General features: G+C 46.7%; 1 protein-coding gene across 1 annotated transcript; it reads right to left on the minus strand.

The window, feature by feature from the left end:
* Nucleotides 1–832: 832 nt before the first annotated feature.
* LOC119325587 lies at nt 833–6363 on the minus strand. Its single transcript, XM_037599320.1, has 9 exons — nt 6298–6363; nt 5126–5480; nt 4146–5043; nt 2937–4064; nt 2779–2874; nt 2612–2695; nt 2427–2513; nt 1976–2338; nt 833–1876 (listed from the first exon to the last, which is right to left on the minus strand). The coding sequence occupies exons 2-9, from the start codon at nt 5189–5191 to the stop codon at nt 984–986; spliced, it is 3615 nt and encodes a 1204-aa protein (XP_037455217.1). The 5' UTR covers nt 5192–5480; nt 6298–6363; the 3' UTR covers nt 833–983.
* Nucleotides 6364–20946: the final 14583 nt, after the last annotated feature.

Below are 20946 nucleotides of genomic sequence, written 5' to 3' on the forward strand. Positions count from 1 at the left end.
AAATTGTGATTTGAGGTAATCATACTTTATTTGGTTCTAAACCTTCTTCGCTATGATGACTTTTTTTAAAAAAAATTGGGAGTGGCATGGTGTTCGCCGTAACCCAGCAACTATTCGATTCCACTGGCTGGCACTATGAGCATGTAATAGTCACAGTAGAATTGATAATTTCCCTTGAATTAGGGCAGGTTCTTTCGCCCCAACTCAAGATTATTTTGCTTTTAATGATTAGGCATGGAATTCTCTGGTTGGCACCAAAGCAGTAGCATGGTCGCAGAGAAGTTCACGATAATGGCATGGTACTTCGCCAGAATCCGGATTATACATACCATGACAGTCATTAAATACAATCATCCTTTTGGCTGGCACCATCGTGGTCTCAATTGGATATTTTGATTTTTCATGGCGTGGTCGCAGCATGGATTTTCGCTATGGCCTCACCTGCTACTGATTCAGCCTGAATAATATGTATACTGTCAGCTTATAGTATGGTTTTACGCTATGAGCCACGATCGACATTGCAGCACGGCAGGGAATTTCGCTGTGTTCTCACCCAATATTATTTCTATTTACATGATGGCAATCAAGCAATAATTTTGTTGAATAAAGTCGATAATATGATACTTCACAATTACTAGTACAGAAGGTTAGGATGGACATACAGCACAAGAAAGCCATTCTTGCGCGTTTCTCAAAAGACATGTTTCCGTTGACCAAGAGTTTAGCCTGGTTTTGCCGTTTCATGCTCAAGAATAAGGAGTCCCACAAGGGAATTCAGTCATATAAAGCATATAGTAAAAAAATGTACAAGTATAACAGCGATAGCAGAGAGGAATGTGTTCCTTTATTGATAAATAATAAGGCGGATTACAGTGATAAATCCAGCAGCTGGCAAAAGCAAACTACGACGCGAGCTTTCTTAAAAAAAAAGAAAAAAAAAGCATGAATGATTTTGAAGTAAAAGGAACACGCTGAATATGGTTTTACTCGTCATCCTGTTCGACACCTTCCACTGCGCAGGATTCCATGAACTTGAGTTGCTCACGCAGACCAGAAGGAAGTTCAGAGTCACCTTGGCTCCCAGTTTCCCCAATAGCCTTATGAATGCTCTCCAAGCAGGAACTTCCTTGTGCCAGGGTTTCTTCCAAACGAGAGACGGAAGTGTGTGCTTCGCTCATTATTTCGTCATACTGGCCGTGAAGCTGAATGAGCCTAGTTTCATACTCCTTTTCTAGGGAGAGCTTGGATCTGGCGATTCCTATGGCATTGTTCAGATCCTTGATCTTTTCGAGATATTCCTCTTTCCTTTTCTTCACTTCATCCTCGAGGCTGCCCCATACGTTGCCGTAATCCTTAAGAGAGTCGTATCCCACCATGATGGACTCACGAGACTTCTTACCCATTTTTAACTGCTCTTTGATATGCTCTTCATCTGCTCGCAGATTGGAAATACTAAAGGGAACAGCATGATCTGACTTGCTATCAAGATTCATCTTTAAGCACTCTAACTCATTCATGAGTTCCTGTACCTCCTGCGGGATTTTGGTTTGTAACATGGTTCTCCACCGGTTCAAGATTGTTGCAATCCGTGTACTCAAAGCAACTTTGTCCAATATCGGTGCAGCGATCCACTTCTGAATCTTCTTAAGGTCAGACTGAACATAGACCATCATATCTCTCAGACTAGGGTCAGCATACTGGGGCACCACAATCCTGCTACGTCCCTTATATTTGTTGAACTTCTTCGGCTCGGAATTGCGTTTAAGGCTGATGAATTCATCACCAACATTCTCCAAATAGCGTTTTATGGTCTGGTCCATACTGGACTTCAGTGTTGCGGCTTTGGACAAAGCCATCTCCAAGTCATGTTCTCCACCTGGAATGAGAAATGAGAAAAGTTCAGTGAGCGGGGCAGATTTTGCGTGCTTACATTATATGTCAGTACTACCAAAACAACAAACTTTGGTCTAGTTACCTGGACGATCCAAACGCGGTTTCTTCAGGGGGCTATCATGCTGTTGGTCTGCATGTTCAAGTGTCACATCCAGATGTTTGTCTTGAATGTTGAGGTTCTCCAAGCTACATTTCTCTGCTTCAGCTACACGGTGAGGGGAGGAACGTTTTTCTCCAACTGTCTGAAGAATGTTGGTCTCTTGGGGTGGTGACATTCCGCTGTCAGCGGATATAGGATCACGAGAGTCAGTAGTAACCACATCCTTCTTTATGCCGTGATCAGTTATGAGAGCATGGGAAATTCTGAGGAATCGAGCAGCCATCGCTTTGGATTTGTTTCTCTTTCCAGTAGGCAGTGTGTCAGACTGTTTGGCAGCTATTTGTTCTGTTCATAGATATACATGGTTGTAACAGGAGCAAGTTTAGAACATACAAAAGACAGTCATTTAATGCTAAGAAACAATTGTCATTACCTAATCCGGGCGAAGTCATATTTGTCTTGATATCTGAAACCTGAGGATTTTCTATCGATGAATGGACAGTGGCAGGCTCGAGTGAAGCTACAAAGGGGATACAATTTTTATGATCAGTACACTGCTCGACTTGCAATGTTTCAATAAAGAACAGTTAGTTTTCAGTGAAGAGGAATATCTTTTACATTCAGGGGCCATTTTATTTTTCTTGTTACGGCAACTAGCTCGAGTCCTCTTCTGTTTGGTGACGCCGCCGATGGTAGGCACACCTGTATTAAAAAAATGTTATCACCTGAAAAGACAAGAGAACAGCAGCATGACATTAGTATGAACAATGAAATTCTGCAGTTACCTGAATTAGGGGCTGCCTTATTTCCTTCGTCACTAGTGGAGGCAAGATTCATCTTTGTTGAATTTTTCTTCTGGATCTTCAATGTACGTGAAATTGCTACAGCCAAATATTTTTTTGTTAGCTAGACTTAAAGAAAATGCTACAAGAGGAATATGTACCTGTGTTAGAAGGTATTTCAATCTCCCCTTTCTGGAGAGCAGATGATGGTTTTTGACCTGAACAGATCATATCAGCTTTAGTGAGGAAACCAAGTGCTGATGTACACCACGTCACATACTCAATAGAGCGCTTGGTTCGCCGTGACAAGGGCTGTAAATGAAGCTGATGACCGGTTGGAAAGTAGTAAGCCAGGTGTCGTTGCTGAAGGTGCTCAATTGTTTCCTCACGGGTGCCCTTCAAATAACTAGAAAACTGCAGAAGATATTCTCCATTGGGTCCTTCCATCAGGAAGTCAGGGACATCTTGATCACACCCATGCATCCGAGCAAAACGATGAGGGGAATATACCAAGTTGTGATGGAGTTGACATTGAGTATGTGTAACAGCACCCACACCACAACTGATTAGCATGTCGATAGTTGTAATACGGATAGTGCGGCGTCCACCATCTGTGGCTTCTCGTGCATCACTTATCAAAAATTCAGACTCTGACTGAGGGAAACGTATGCGAGATTTCCCCAAGAAAGATAAGGAAAGCAGAGATTTGCTATCTGCAGCTGAGTCAAGGAACGACTGATGGGCTTTGAACAGATCAATTGCTGTAGATGTGATCCTCCATGCGTCCGTCACGAACGGCGGGAGGTGAGTAATTTTTGGATTCACCGCTGGTTGTGAAGGTGTCATTTTCCAATAAGAGAACCAGCCCATAATAAAATGTGCAGGTAATGGCAGTTGGCACTCACTTGCTGACTTTGATCCGGCTATAATCTCTTGACAAACATTATCAAGACTTTGGTAAAGATAGGCCATGCTTGCCGTACCAATCGCAAGACGGATCCCTTGAGCAAGTCTAGCTGCAGCACAGAAGACCTCCGGCCGAATAAAGGACCCCATATTGATAGGAACACAGTATGTGCATAGCCAAGCTGCGATGAAGGCGGCACGGTATATTTCTCGTTCATATGTCTGCTTGTAAAAAATTACATGGTTGCCAAATCTAGCCGACCAGCGTTTCTGCAAAGACAACGTGCGAAACTCTAGATGAGAGAGCAAGGGATCTTCAGGATCAGCATAGAAATGACTTGGCACCCTTGCTTCAGTTTTGCCAACAGCTCCGAGATCTTCTCCTACAATGATATATGCCGTCCAGGTTAAGACACTATGGTCGAATAGAAGTATATGTAAAAATATATATATTATTTTCACACCTATAAAATAATCCAACCAATTTTGAAGAGTGACTTTACAAGAGCTTCCATTCTGATGCAACACCCAGATATCAGCATAGGCTGAGTGAAGGACTTTTACAATCTCTGAAACTTCAGACGGCAATGGGAAATATTCCTCATAAAGGTGCCCAGAAATTGGAATGCCCATAGCATCATACATAGCTATAAGGGGATAGCCCATCTCCCCTTGAGAAGTAATCAAGGTATGTCCGTCAGTGTTCCAAAATGTAAGAAAGGCAGCAAGTAGTGAAGGATTGATCGGAACATGATAAAGAGATGCCAATACACCACGGAAGATATCAGCCTTGAGCAACATTTCCTTGTCTTCCTCTGATATGAGCATCATCCGAGCCCAAAGCAACAGTTTATGGTTATAGGGGATTGCAGTACAAAGTTGAAGGGAAGAATCGTTATGCCACTGCTTCGCAGGATTGCGTATGAACTCCTGTGCCAGGGTGTTAATAATGATTGATGGCGCCTCTTTTGAAATTGGCTCTAAAACAACAAAAGTTGTGTCCTGATCTGCTGTAACAAGTTCATTTTTATACTGAAATCCTTCAAAACGGAGGACTTTGTTCGTTAACTGTTGAGGAGGTGTGGGGACTTTGCATTTGTCAAGGGGCACGGCTTGGATCTTCAACCTATGTGTGCGCTCAAAGCCCAATAAGTTAGCGGCTTCAGTAATGTAAGGCTCAATATCATCATCCTCAATATCTTTGTCAACATCAAGTAGTTTCAGTGCGTCATCATTATAAACCTCATGCGATTCTTCCCAAATGACGCCCTCACCATCGTCGCCTGCGCTTTTGTCGATATCTGTGCCACCATCACTGATGTGGCTAGTTTCAGTTTGAGAGGAAGCACGGCCTTGACGAGCCTTTAAAAAAAAGGGAGGTTAAGTAAGAAAGGGAATAGCATATAAAATATACGGGCTGGTGGAGAAGTAGGTTTGCATTTACCTTCTGTTTTTCTCTTTGAGCCAAGGATCTACCCTCTGTAGTGCTTTTCGTGCGTTTATCACTCATATCAGAGATGTCAAGTTCAGACTTGTGCTGACGATCGTAATCAGAAGAATGTTCTGTTCTAAAATCCCGAGTAACTGTGTGACGGTAAGGCAAAGAATCGTGGTTTACCCTACCACGACTGAAATTGTGGCGGTAGTGCCGATGATTATAGCCTCTCCTTCCATGACTGAAATTGTGGCGGTAAAACAGAGGATTATAACCACCCCTCCCATGACCGAAACTGTGGTGGTCGTCTCTGTTCCTTTGCCCGTCGTATTCTTCCCTAGGCCCTTCCCGATCTGCAAAGGGCCTGCTCCCATGGCGCCGAAAGAAATTATTATGCATTCAACAAGAACAAGGAAGATTTCTTAACTGCATAAGAGTAAAAAAAAATGGTTACAACAGAGATGTGGGTAGATGGTGGTACTGTCAAACGGATAAAAAAAAAGGGGCAGTCATATAATTCAATTTCAATATTTAGGCATCGTACTCGATAAGTTTCTGAAGCGACAATATGCCACCTTTGCCATCTACTGGGACACTTTATCAAGGTGTGAATCTGTCATGACACAGCGCAATGTTTCTCAAAGATATTCAACTGAGTGAAACTGAACCTGACGAAGATTATGCAACCAATAAGCAGGACGACATCCAGTGGCAAACTATGATGATGCGAATACATGCACTAGTTCCGGCAACTTCCTTTGGTTTCAGAACAATCTGGTGGAAATCCGTGATGCAAGTGCAGCAGATGAAATCGTTGTGCTTCAGGTTGCTATCTCTTGTCAACTGTCCCTTCGACTCAGCCTAACGAAGACTACTACATACAAAGTACGGCAGACGACGCCCCTGTCCTCGGGCGAATTACAGCTGTGGCTGTACTTGGCGCAAGATCTGTTTTAGCTTGATCGCTCTATGCAAAGCCGCCTAGTGAGCAACCGTGGCCTTTAACCAATCAAGAAGTTTGCATTGTCAACTCTACTTTTTTTCCGCTTTCAACTGCAGTTTGGCTGAAATCTAGTATAGATCGTTTTACAGAAGATTGCTAGCTGACAATGCTAGCACCCATATATAATCTATTCAAAGGAGAGAGAAAGCAATTGCAAAAACAAGATATTCAGCTTTACCTGAGAGTTACGATGGAGGAAGCCTTGTTCTGCTGCGTGGATTGGGGTGCGGCTGCGTACACCAGGAACTTGGGAGAAAAGTTTTAAGGGCTGAGCCGAGGAGTTCATGGGTATTTATAGTACAGTCAGTTTAAGATAACGATGGTTGTTGGTAGAGGATCTGCAGGTTGGCTAAGTTGTTGCGGATCTGAAGGAGGTTTTGAGTCTGCACGATGGTTTGGGTGTCTGAGTTATCTTGGACAGTTGAGATTGAGTTTTCCGGATGAGATACGGCAATTCTGTTTCGCCAAGTTGAGTCCAAATTACTTCGCATTTGAAACTCAACTTGGCGAGGGGCATTTGTTTGACCCCATTTTTTACCATGTGATGCACATACATATTTGATTATCTGGTATAATCAAATTTCTCTCGTAAATATATATTTGGTGATCTTAAAAAAAGGGGAAAATATATTATGGTTATGAATTTTCAGGCCTAGTCACGTTAACGCATGCATTTGGTTGATCAAATGGATTTAGTAGTGGCCGATCAACCAGTTTGCTAATGGAATAAATCGTGTGAGCATGCACGGTTCAACTGGTCAACAAACTATCCAGGCAAACGTTTAGTGTGTTGAAGTAGTAAAATCTTATACAGGCCTACCGCCAGTTGGACGTGTTGATATCGGTACAAAACCAAGGTCCGTGGTCGCTAGTGATAGAGAAAATCAATCCGTTGGGCCTGACTAAATCCACGAAGAGATAAGTACTGGCCAAGAAGTTTGTTGCTTTCTAGTTCAACAACGCCGAGAGAGTAGAGATAAGATTTGTTTAATTGTTACTAACGGCAGCGGCGACGACGCTAATCTCTCGTGCTTATCTTCTTATCTACTCGCATAGCTAGCCGGTGGAGACGAGGCTATAAAAAGACTGCTCGAGTGACTGCGAAGGAGGTTCAGCTCACTCACAACGCGCGCACCATTTACACGCTCATCTGACCACCATTCAACACACACACACACACTTCGTATCATCTTCATCCCAGCACTCACACATACACACATCTTCATTTCTCGTCTGGCGTTTCCCTCCGTGGCCGACGTCGATGGCACAGCCATATGGTGAGTAAATCATATGAAGGTTGCATATGATCATTTATCTCTTTTATTTATTTTTCTTCTCTTTGTTCACTTCTTTTTGTGGCATCTCGCGGCTCTACATGGCGATCTAATCGTCGCCGTGGATGTCTCATCGTTTGATCTACAACAAAAATCGGCGGTGTCCCGCGGCTCTACATGACGATCTAGTCGTCGCCGTGGATATCTCATCGTTTGATCTACAACAAAAATCGGCGGTGTCCCGCGGCTCTACATGGCGATCTAATCGTCGTCGCGGGTGTTTCCTTGTTTGATCTATAGAAAGAATTCGGCGGCATCCGCGGCTCTACATGGCGATCTAATCGTCGCCGCGGACGTTCTATCACCCGATCTACAGAAAAACAGTTTGATGGCATCCCGTGGCTCTACATGGCGATCAAGTCGTCGCCACGGATGTTTATGGTTTGATCAGTAAAAGGAAAAAGGGAAGGTTATGATGTTTCGTGGCTCTACCTGACGCTTCAATCGTCGCCGTAAACATTTCATGGTGTGGAGTCACAAGAGAAAGCAATATAGCTGTACAAAAAGAATCAACATCATCGTCCAGCATACATCATATATTCAGAGGTAGCAAGGGGGTCACGTGATATACAAAGGATGGTTTCTCATCATGGCTACCTACTCTGGAATAAACAAGATGCCATTGACAAAATTTTGCAGAACCATCTTTCTCAATCAGATGAGGGTTCATCTTCAAGTCCATGCTCAATACACTTTCTTCCGCGACCGACGAGGCCGAAACTTACATACACTTCCTGGCCGACGAGGCAGGATACATCATGTTCGTGACCGACGAGGCCGAACGATCCACTTTATTTTCTCTTTGAGACTTGATCTATATCCCTTATTTGATTTGGTGCATGAATCCATAAATTTTTAGCATGGCGAGATTATTGTTTTGCTCAGAGCGTTTACATATTCTTTTTGCCTTGGAGACAGAAGCCAGGAGTTTGATAATGATGATGACCGTTTGAGGCAGCTTAATCGGAGGTTTTTTCATAGATATGCTATGAATGTAATTAACTAGAGATCCCTTCGAGGTTCTAGGAGTCGAGAATTACGCAATTGTCTTTTATATGTCAGATGTTATACCAAGAGCATGTAAAATGAGATTTGTATATCTTCAGCAATAAAGACTACAAGTTTCTCCGCATAATTTTGTGTGCTTTATTTTATTTTGTTTTAATTCGTATACACTCGTATACTGGCACGCCCGCACTTAAAACGCCAACACGGATAAATTTGATATTTATCTCGCATAAAACAGCTGGCGATCCCTGTCAATCCTGTGTCTTCGGATTCCCCCTCCCTGCTTGTCCTGTCGGAGGGTGCTGCTGCAACCAGGGAGGTTGCCGCAGCGCCAACGACTAGCCGTGCCCAGGCTAAGAAACACGTGGCTAAACCGGTGACCTCCAGAGGGGTTCACCTTCGCAACCGCATTATCTGATGCATTACATCTTTTGGAACATCCGGGGTTGCGGGCACTCGGGACGTCACACGCAACTTAGGGAGTACATTGCTCGAGAAAGTATCGATGTCGTGGCTCTTCAAGAAACTATCAAGGCGGACTTTACTTATCGTGATCTTTCGGCCTATGATCCTCTTCATCGTTTCGTGTGGGGTTGGGTCCCTTCCGTTGGCCATTCGGGCGGTCTTCTCTTGGGTTGTAATTCTGATGTGTGTGATATTGTAACCTGGGACGTGGGCTCGTTTTTCATCGCTGTTACGATTAAGCATAGAACCTCGCTCGCCTCCTGGGCGATTGTGTGTGTCTACGGCCCTGCCGACCACACTCGCTCGGCTGATTTCTTGAGCGAAATCCAAGTCTTGGTTGGGGCCAAGCAGGCTGCTAACATCCCCATTGTTCTAGGGGGTGATTTTAACCTTATTCGTTCGAGCGCAGACAAAAATAATTGCAACATCGACAGGTATAGGATCTCCCTTTTCAACAATGCCATTGCGGCTTGCGCCTTACGTGAACTCGCTAGGACTGGGGCCAGATATACTTGGACCAATAAACAACTTAATCCGGTCCGTAGTTTCCTCGACCGTGTGTTCGTCTCGGCCGACTGGGAGATGATCTTTCCCATGTGCACCTTGGTCGCTGAAACTCGCATTGGCTCTGACCACGTTCCGCTGATCATGGCCTCTGGGGAGGATAGGATCAAGCGTAGCAAGCGTTTCTACTTTGAACCAGGGTGGTTTGAGGTCGAGGGTTTCATCCCTCTGCTCCTCGCTCGCTGGGAGCTTGTCAGGACTGCGGGTGGCCGCTCCAGGGCCCCCCTCGACACTTGGATTTCGGCTGCCGGGGCCCTGCGCGGCTTCCTCCGTGGGTGGGGAGCAAACCATGGTAGTGATGCTAAGCGAGCTAGGGAAGCTCTTATCGAGGAAATTAAAGCTCTCGATATCCAGGAAGACTCTAGATCCTTTTCGGAGGCAGAGTGGGCTTGCCGTTACGACCTCGAAAACCAAGTCTTGGCCATCCTCAGGGAAGAGGAGGAATACTGGCGCCGTAGGGGCGGCGTCAAGTGGGTCACCAAGGGGGATGCTAACACAGGTTACTTCCACGCCTTCGCCAATGGCCGTAAAAGGAAATGTACGATCCTGAGACTGCAATCGGACCAGGGGGTTTTGGTTAGCCAGGCCGATATCTCGAGACATATATACGATTTCTTCCTTTCCCTCCTGGGAACGGCGGAAGAGAAGGTTTTGCGTCTGCGTGATGACTTTTGGGGGGAAGAATCACGGGTAACACAAGCCGAAAATGATGGCCTTGCCCTATCTTTCTCCACTCAGGAGATCGACGATGCGCTAGGCTCAATGAAGATCGATATCGCGCCTGGGCCGGATGGCTGGCCGGTGATCTTCTTTCGGCGGTTTTGGCCGGCGCTCAAAGACATTTTCTACAACATTATCAACGGGTTTGCGATGGGCACGGTTGACATCTCGCGCCTTAACTACGGTGTCATCAGTCTCATCCCTAAAGTGAAGGGGGCCGATTCGATTAAGCAATACCGTCCTATTACTCTTATTAATGTCTCTTTCAAGATCTGCTCCAAGGCATACACCACGCGTCTTGCCCCGGTTGCTCAGCGTGTGATCGACCGTAGCCAGTCCGGTTTCCTCAAAGGCCGTAACATCCTGGAAGGCCCGGTGGTTTTGCAAGAGATCATCCACGAGCTTAAGCGCACAGGCCATCCGGCCGTGCTTTTTAAGCTAGATTTTGAGAAAGCCTACGATCGAGTGAACTGGGAGTTCACTCATAAGTACTCACTCGGAAGGGATTCGAGTCGGGTTTCATCCACCGCATTATGCATCTGGTCTCGGGGGGCCAGACTGCGGTGTCGATTAACGGAGAAGTAGGGAATTTCTTCCGCAACAAACGTGGACTCAGACAAGGAGATCCCTCCTCGCCTTTAATCTTCAACTTTGTTGCCGATGCCCTCTCGGCCATGGTGAACAAGGCCAAGACCGCTGGCCACATTCGAGGTGTGGTCCCACATCTATGCCCCGGAGGGATCACTCACCTCCAATACGCGGACGACACCTTGCTCCTCTTCGAGCCCGATGATCATAGTCTAGCCTCGATCAAGCTCATCCTCCTCGCGTTCGAGATCATTTCAGGCCTGAAGATTAACTTCACAAAGAGTGAGGTGATTGCTATAGGGATGGACAATCACCAAGCCATCCTCATTGCCAACCTACTTAATTGCAAACTAGGGAGTTTCCCATTTAAGTACCTAGGTCTCCCCATTTTGGACAAACACATCTCGATCCTCGAATGGGAACCCTTATACGGCAAGGTGGCAAATCGGGTTAGCCCCTGGCGCGGCAGGTTCTTATCCTCTGCGGCCAGGTTGATTCTGACTAACTCCAGCCTGTCTTCCCTGCCCTTGTTTACTATGGGCATGTTCCCGCTGGCCGACGGTGTCCACGCCAAATTCGACACCCCCAGGTCTAAGTTCTTTTGGGAAGGAACTGGGAACAAGAAGAAATATCACCTAATCGAGTGGGCGTCGCTTTGCCGTCCTAAGAAATTCGGTGGCCTCGGGATCCTCAACTCCAAACTTATGAATGTGGCGCTTCTCGTCAAGTGGATCTGGAAACTCTCCCAGAACGAACAAGGGCTTTGGGCTGATATCCTTCGTGCCAAATATTTTCCCGATGGAAATTTCCTTACCTCAAAGGCGAAGGGATCGCCTTTCTGGAATGGAATCCAGGCTGTTAAGCCTGCTTTCACGTTAGGGGCCAAGTTCGGTGTTAAGAATGGGGAATCTACGCGCTTCTGGCTCGATCACTGGCTAGGGACGGAACCTCTCTGGCAGAGTCACTTTGCCATATATCAACTGGCCACTAACGTCGACATTTTGGTGGCCGATGCGCTTAGATCCACCCCCCCCCCCGCCATATCTCTCAAAAGGCCTCTCCTCACCCACGAACGAGCTAGCTGGGACGGGCTCCTAGCTAAGCTGCAGGGCTTCTCTCTCCTCCCTGAGAAAGACACGGTCTCATGGTCCCTCACGAGCTCAGGGAAGTTCTCGGTCCAATCCCTTTATAATAAGTTGACCGAGGGACCGAGCTCGACATAGCTAGGGGGCTATGGAAAGCGTCCATCCCTCTGAAGATCAAAGTTTTTCTATGGCAACTTTTCCGCGATAGCCTCCCTTCTTCTAACAACATTGCCATTAGATATGGCCCTTCGGATGGCTCTTGCGCGCTTTGTGGACAGCATGAAGATGCCAATCACATCTTTTTCAAGTGCCATCTTGCCCGTTTTGCCTGGAGTGCCGTCCGTAAGGCTTTTGATCAGACCTGGAATCCCAATTCGGCTTCGGACCTTCGTAGGATCCTTCTTGCGCAGCGGGGTAGTTTTGGGCGTGTGTTGTGGCACTGCGTAGGGGCGTTGTGCTGGTCTCTTTGGACCACCCGCAATAAGATGACAATCGAACACAAGTTCCCTAACCATCCTGCTGACATTATTTTCAAATGCTATGTGTTCCTACAGACATGGACTCCATTGGGGAAACGGCGTGATGATGACCGGATGCTGGAGGCCATGGAGCGGATCCGCATGATCCAGGTGGAAGCCCGTGCCTAAGTTGCTGCTCTTGGAGCTATTTTGGTGTTGCATTTGTCTGGCTGCCTGTCGAGTCTCTAGTTTCTGTTCTTTCTTCCCAGGCCGAGGCCAGTTGCATGTTTAGTACTTTGGGCTTCGGCCAGTTTATCCTATTAGCTTGTTACTCCTGTTATGTACTCCTTGTGGATGCTGCCTGTCAGTGGGCTTTATTAATTTAAAGCCGGACGCATCATGCGTCTTCGTTCTAAAAAAAAAAACACCATGTTGTGCTAGTTCTAGGCTTGGAAGGCACCTGGGAACTAAGGCGTGCTGTTTTAGCTTGGTGGACTGTTCCACTTGTTCTACGACGTCCTGACTTTGTCGGTTGTTCCACTTGTTCTACTGCGCATGACCTCATTATCAGCCTCTGATTCCCAACATTATTTGGGTTAATTGCCACTTCAGTGGAACCTCTTATTCCGAAGCGAAATGAAGACCTCCTGGAATGGAAGGAGCAACAGCCGGAAGACTAGTTATCACCGGCATGATAAAGACACGTCTCTTGGCAATGGAACGCTATGGATTTCACGGCTGATGCTGACTCACTGCTTTCTACCAAGCTAGTGATTGAACTCCTCTCGGTTCTCTTCTTGCAAGCGAAGGTTTAGACTGGTGGATTGTGGCATCTTGGTTGCGGGCATGAATTTCGTCGGGGCTGATAGTTATTTGCGTTACATTGTTGTAAGGTAAACGTTTCGAGCCGGGGCACTGGCGGAACCGTTCGGCCGGCGCGTGACACGCTGGCTTCACACATCCACAAAAACGACCCCGCACAAGACGCGTGTTGTGGGCCTGCATGAACCGTTTTCCCCCTGAAGCTTATCTCTTCCTTTTCCCCTCGTTCCTCTGGCCACACATCGCCATCGCACTTTTTCTTCCACCTCCAGCCTAGCACTTGCTCTTCTCTGTGAAAGACGGCAGAGGCAACGAGCGATTGGTGTGGCTGATTCTGCAAGTGAGGCGGCCGCCGGCGGATTTGGGCGCAAAGGTGCTGCAACCGTTGGGGCGTCAGAGCTGCAGCCACCTCGCCGGAGATGCTACCACCACTCGCTGCTGGTGGTGCCACAACCACCTATCCATGGAGCTGCATCCATTGGCGTCTGACGACGGCGAGCTGCAACCGTGCAATCGGTGCGGCGTGGCAGTGGCCGCCACATGTCTCTGACCATGGGAGCTCGCAGGTCTCCGACCAAGGCACAACTCGAGTTCTTTTTGCTGGAACCATGCCTTTTTTTTGCTGAACCAGCTCTAAATTTTGCTACTAATGTCTTCCGGTTTTGTTGGAACCAACCTCAGATTTTGCTCCCGTTTTTGTTTTTGCTGGAACCAGTGTACTAATTTGATACCACCGTCTTCGTATTTTGCTGCCATGTTCTTTTGCTGGAATCATTCTGTACCACTTTTTGCTACAACGGTTTTGGTTTTTTGCTACTACCGCACTATCATTTATTACATCCTTTATAATGAGGTTGTCGAACCCGGTGACTGTGTTGTGCTACAACTGTTGTATTGCCAGAGAAGCCTCGAGCTGGAAACAGAAGTTGTTTTTGCTGGAACCGGCAAACACAAAAGCTACAGCCGGTGGTCGATTTTACTGCAACCGTCTGCCATTTTTTTGTTAGGACCGGTGATGTGTTTTGCGACTATAGGCAATATTTTTTGCTACATCCGTTCAATGTCGTTTTTTTACTGGTGGGCGTTGACCGCGCAATTCCGGCAGCGAGCGTTGACGACGGGCGGCGGCGGCGGCGGCGGTGCTACATCCATGGAGCATCAATGGCAGGAGTTGCAACCGATCTACAACGGAGTTGCAATCAGGTTGAGGGAGAGCTGCACGAGAGGGGTTGTGAGGCAACGGGTGTGAGCCGTAGAGGGGTCGTGGGGCGTCGGGTGCGAGCGACGAGCGGTCGGCGGCCGGCGAGCGGTGCCCTCACGGAGCTACGCACAGAGGTGGAGGCGCATGGGCAGAGGGGCGGAGGTGCGTGGGGCAGAGAGGGCGGAAGCGCGCTGGCCAAAGGTTAAAGATGACTCAGGGAGGGAGGAGATGCCAGATCGGACGGCTTTTTTAAGTCAGATCGAACGGTTGGGGCTTGACCGGCGGAAAAACTGGGCCGGCGCACCGGCGCCTAACACTGCCCTTGTTGTAATGTCTGCCTGGGAGCCATCGAATTCTTGTCTGTTTTGGTTTTTGGTTGTAATGACCTAATTTTAGCCGTCTAAAAGTATACCGGTTTATTAGTGCATCAAGACGTAAGTACTGGGGTTATCCTCGTTGAAAAATAAAATTATTACCCAACATCAGGCATTTACCGTCGAGATTTTTTCGAGCTAAACGGGAGATTATTACCAGTCTTAGAAATGCTCAATCCAAGGGGTGCATCAATCACTGCACATCAATACTTTGATCCATTCAACTCATGGATGAAAAGTTCATGGCGGAAAAAAAGGGAAAAACTGATCAATGCAAAGTGAGAACTAGCTCCACCTGTATCCGCCGCCGCCGCGCCAAGTTACAATGTGTTTTTGCGCTAGATCATCACAAAATACTAATCAATGAAAAGTAACACAGTGCACGAGTTAGCTACGCTAGATCGATCAGAGCTTGGTAATGTTGGCCGGAGGGTTGGGTGTCTCCCAATGTTGGGAGTCTCCCACAATTATAAGCTGCTTTTTGGAGTTTCTCTTTTTGTTGTTGTTAACTATTTCCGCATTTCATCTAGTCAATTAAACCATTTGAGAAATGTCCCAAGATTGGCATCTAAGTCGTGAGTGCTAGAATCTCACTCACATGTCATGCATGATCTTCAACTTTTGACGTTTGAAAAGTGTGAAAATGCGTCTCGACACAATTTACCTCCGAAAGAGATGGAACAAGATATCTAATCATCTAGACTTTGAGCATTTTGTCCTTACGACATTTTTTCATATTCCTTATAATATTCTTTGGTTCATCAACGATGTTCCAATGATGAACCACACAGTTTTTCCATAAATAATTGTGTCCCAGAGTGCTAGAACCCGGGTGACGGAGTGTAACTTGTAAATCTACTAGAAGGGTTGGACGCGCTTCGGTTTGTCGTTGGTGTTGATGGGATTTCATAAAGATAAAGTTGGTTTGCCGCGTGGGGAAGATGATGACGTTCTTTTTTATAATGCAGTGTTTTATTGGGCTTTCTTCTAATTAACCAATATTTAAGTGAGAATTTTCTTATTAAGATTGGGTGCTTTTGTACTTCCGGTGAACTTCTATAATATATCTGAGTCCTTTTTGAATAAAACTACACCTCCTAATCTGTAGGGTTAACATGATCAGTGTTTTATCGGTGAAAAGAACTAAACATTAGCTTCTGTTGCTTTTCCATACAAGATATGGCAAGTGATGGGTGAAAGCTTTGAATCTTAGCGTGGTAGGGGTGTAAGGATCGTAACACATGTTGAAACACTGCATCGAGTACCTCATCGATCCGATTCGATCACTTCAAGGTACCAAATCTTAACATATTTTTGAAAAATGCTACAACGGGATCAATGAGAACTCCTTAAATTTTTGATAAGGAAGGTAGATAGGTGGAGATTTTATGACTCGGATAAGTGTGAGGGCAGGGCAGAAATGCATGGCATAGGATTTGCAGTCCTATAAAAAGGAGTTCTCCTTTTCAACGATGCATGGCATGGAAATTGAACTCGTGAGTGCCAGCTCTTCTTTGCCCAAGGTTTCCATTCCGCTACCGTCTTAATTTAGGTGTGTGCATCACATGGTACATAATTCGGGTGGACGATCCTTCACTTATCCAAAACACCACGTTTTGATCTCTCTATATGTTGGTTCTAGGCTTGGAAGGCAACTGGGAAGTAAGGCGTGCTATTATGGCTTTGCCGACTGTTCCACTTGTTCTATACTACGCACAGTCTTCTTTGCAGCCTTGAATTCCCAACATTATTTAATTGCCACTTGAGTGGAGCCACTTATTCTGAAACAAAACGAAACCTCATGGAATAGAAGGAGCAACCACCAAAGGACTAGTTATCCCCGGCATGACAAGGTCACACGACATGGCGATAGGACGCTATGAATTCACGGCAGATGCTGACTCACTGCCTTCTGCTCAACTAATGAGCTTAACTCTCTAGATTTTCGTCCTTCAAGCCGTGGTTTGTGTCATCTTGGCTACGGCCTACGGGCATGAATGTCGTGGAGGCTTCTAGTTATTTGCATTACATTGATTGTAATTTCTGCCTAGGTGCCCTCAGCTGTTGTCTTGTTTTTGGTTGTAATGACCTAAGAGCAACTCTACAGACCCCGCAAAAGGCCCCGATCCATAAAATTCCGGCGAGTATACGGGCTCGGCCCGATTTTATGACCAGAACAGAGCCCGTATATTCGCTCGGCCCGCAAAAATATTTACCGCGGCTTGCAAACCGCCCGCCCCGACCAGTATATCTACGGGTTCGAGACGCGTTTGCGGGTCGAAACCCTATCTATCGTGGTACTAAGTCTGACAGTAAGAGTAGGGGGTACGTATGAGGAGACAAGGCCCTAGCTACAACTAGGTTGTACACACGAGTTTACGAGTTCAGGCCCCTCTCGGAGGAGGTAAAAGCCCTACGACTCGGTGCCCTGAGGCGGTCGACTGGAATATGGGTGTGTGTTATAAGGGGTGCGAACCCTTGTCCCAGAGGAGGGGGGTGGCTTATATAGAGTGCGCCAGGACCCAGTCGTCCCCATTACAGGGTTCAATGTACATTAAGACAGGGCGTTACTAGTAACGCCAGCTATAAAGTGTTATTAAGGATCTTTAAGACTATGGAGTGAACACCTGACCGTTGTCATCCTGAGTGACTCTAGGTCTTCTGTACTCCGAGTGATTTCCTGTATGGTCGAATGACTTCATCCTGGTCGAGTGAAATTGGGGGTATCCGAGTGAGGTGACTGGTCGAGTGGATTGCACTCCATGGTTACTTCAGTCGGTATTTCTTGCTATACTTTGAATGCCCTTGATTCTAGGGTAGTGACCTTGGGCAGGGCGTATAGGTCAGGCCTATGACCCTACCCTAGGTCCATGGCATCGTCATTAGCCCCCGAATGAATTGAGATCTGAGTGGAAAGAGAGTTGAAGTTGACCCTGTCTTCACTCCTATGCTTCATAAGCATTCCTATTGAGCTCGAGGTTCATGCTGAAGCTTCGACTTCATTTCATTCGCCTTGATCGATTCAGAGGTCGTTGAGTGAACTTATACTGGCAGTCTTCGAGTGTTGAAATAGTGTGAAATCTTCACTGCGATTGGTTACTGTGGTTCCCGGATCTCACGGGATTCGAAAATTTGGGGAAGCACGCGAGGCAGAGCACGCCACAGTAAACGGGACAGATAGACATGGGTGCCCCGATCCGCGCACCACCTTTTTCGCCACGTATCCGGTGCGCCACTGTTGCGGGATTTGACAGGATTGCTCGGGCCCACACGTCAGCCACTCGGAAGCAGGCCCACAAAAGGCGTCGAGGCCGATGCATTTGCACAGAGCGCCCCCATTCCCCTTCTTCTTCCTCTACTTCTCCACCGCGTCTTCCTACACTCCTGACGCCACCGCTCCGCCCATGTGCAGTCCGCCGCAATGGTGAAGGATAAGACGACGGACCTGGAGCGCATGAAGAAAGCGACGACGACGACGAAGGGCAAGAAGACGAGTCAGGGATCGTCGTCGAGGTCCGGGTTGCCGCCTGGCTGGATCCAGGGGGACTGGATTCGATCTACGCTCTGGTAAGAAGATCTGGAGGATCTGGCCGCCGCGGGATTGATCTCCGACGGGTCTTGGAGGCCGCCGAGGGACGAGATTGAGCCTCAGCCACGGGAGGGTGAGTGCGTCCTCCTCGCAACCCACATCGACCGTGCTTTTTCTCTACCTCCGAATCCTTTCTTCCAGGGTTTCTTGAACTTTTTCGGTGACCAACTTCACCAGTTCTCTCCCAACACCATCACATACCTTGCTGCATATGTTTCTTTGTGCGAAAACTTCTTGGGCTGTAGACCGCACTGGGGTCTCTTCAAACATATCTTCACTTGTCGTTCTCAATCTGTGAAGACGGAAAATCCGACTGACGAGAGGACGCACGTGATTCAAATGTGCGGGGGTTTAGGGATTCAGATAAGGGTTAGGAGCACTCCCCCCCCCCCCCATGACACTTCCTGAGTCGGTTAGGGGATGGCAGTCGACCTAGTTCTATTGCAAAGACATTCTGACCCCCAGTCACTCGACCGGTCTTCCTCCCTTTACCCTAGATCGATTCCAGCAACCTTCTTCACTGATCGTGTCTGCAGCGGAGAAAGTAGAGGTGAACATGCTAGTCGAGCGGGTAGTCCAGTTGGTCCGTCATGTTGGAAATATGCCCTAGAGGCAATAATAAATTAGTTATTATTATATTTCCTTGTTCATGATAATCGTTTATTATCCATGCTATAATTGTATTGATAGGAAACTCAGATACATGTGTGGATACATACACAACACCATGTCCCTAGTAAGCCTCTAATTGACTAGCTCGTTGATCAATAGATGGTTACGGTTTCCTGACCATGGACATTGGATGTCGTTGATAAGGGGATCACATCATTAGAGAATGATGTGATGGACAAGACCCAATCCTAAGCCTAGCACAGAGATCGTGTAGTTCGTATGCTAAAGCTTTTCTTATGTCAAGTATCTTTTCCTTACACCATGAGATTGTGCAACTCTCGGATACCGTAGGAATGCATTGGGTGTACCAAACGTCACAACATAACTGGCATGGATTTATTGGAAGTGTTTCTCAGTCGACGCATCTAGCCACTCCAAGCTCGTGATCATTCGATGTGGATGTATTCGGGTTCCAATGACACCGCTCGGGTCCACCCAGAGGAGGTCTCCGATGATACGGTGGCCTAGTGGCTAAAGGGCATTACTGTTATTGTGTTGATACCCAAAGGTAACGACCCACAGAGTCTGAAAGACTTCAGACCAATAAGCTTATGCAACGTAATATATAAGGTGATCTCTAAGTGTTTTGTCAACCGGCTACGACCCTTCCTAGATGAGTTAGTCTCAGAAACACAAAGTGCTTTTATCCCGGGGCGCATGATTACAGATAATGCACTGATCGCCTTTGTGTGTTTTCACAAAATCCAACATGGTAAGGTGGCTCAGAATACACATTGCGCTTACAAGTTGGATTTGGCAAAAGCTTATGACAGGGTAGACTGGAAGTTCCTGGAAGGGGTTCTTGAGAAGTATGGATTCAATACCAAATGGAGGGGGTTGGATCATGACTAGTGTATGATCCGTGAGATACACAGTGAGACTTAATGGAGAGTTGCTAGAAAGGTTTAAACCCACGAGAGGGTTGAGGCAAGGAGACCCACTAAGCCCATACTTATTCTTGTTCGTGGCGGAGGGTTTGAACCGCCTTCTACACAAACAAACAGAAACCGGAAGAATTACACCGCTTAAAGTAGCCCGTGGGAGCCCGGGCATCACTAACATCCTCTTTTCAGATGACAGCTTACTCTTTTTCAAGGCGACGGTGGATCAAGCCAGTGTGATCAAGGAGTCTCTTACCACTTTCCAAAGGAGCACTGGGCAGCTCCTTAGTGCAAACAAATGCTCGTTACTATTCAGTGGGAAGTGCCCAAATGACTCTCAAGCTCAGATCCGTACGATTCTAGAATTTGAAAGTTCAACTTTTGAAAGCAAATACTTGGGTCTCCCTACACCTGATGGAAGAATGAAAGATGGGAAATTCCAGCCCATTATGGAGAGGTTTGTGAAAAGATGCAGTAACTGGTCAGGGAGACATATGTCATTTGCAGCAAAAGAAGTGCATGTCAAAGCAGAAGTACAGCCCCTCCCCACCTTCACTATGGGGGTGTTCAAATTATCTTTGGGCTTTTGCGAGAAATATGAAAAGCTGATACGGGAATTCTAGTGGGGCCATGAAGATGATCGACGGAAAGTTCACTAGATGGCATGGGACAAAATGACAAAACCCAAACGAGGAGGGGGTATTGGTTTTAGGGACATGCATCTTTTCAACCAGGCCCTGTTAGCGAGACAAGGATGGAGATTGCTTCAGAAACCTGACAGTTTATGTGCAAGGGTACTAAAATCAAAGTATTACCCAAACAGAGAGATTCTAGACACTGTCTTCGCATCGGATGCATCCCAATCATGGAGGGGTATTGAGTTTGGCTTAGAGCTGCTCAAGAAGGGATTAATATGGAGGATTGGGAATGGAAGGAACATTCAGATCCAAAGGGATCAATGGATCCCAAGACAGGAAGGACTGAAAGCGGCCCACTTCATCCGCAGATCGAGGTTGCGATGGGTAAACCAACGCATTGATCCCACCACAAGGAGCTGGAACCAGGA

The sequence above is a fragment of the Triticum dicoccoides genome, chromosome 6B (assembly GCF_002162155.2).
Source record: "Triticum dicoccoides isolate Atlit2015 ecotype Zavitan chromosome 6B, WEW_v2.0, whole genome shotgun sequence".
Classification (NCBI taxonomy): Eukaryota; Viridiplantae; Streptophyta; class Magnoliopsida; order Poales; family Poaceae; genus Triticum; species Triticum dicoccoides.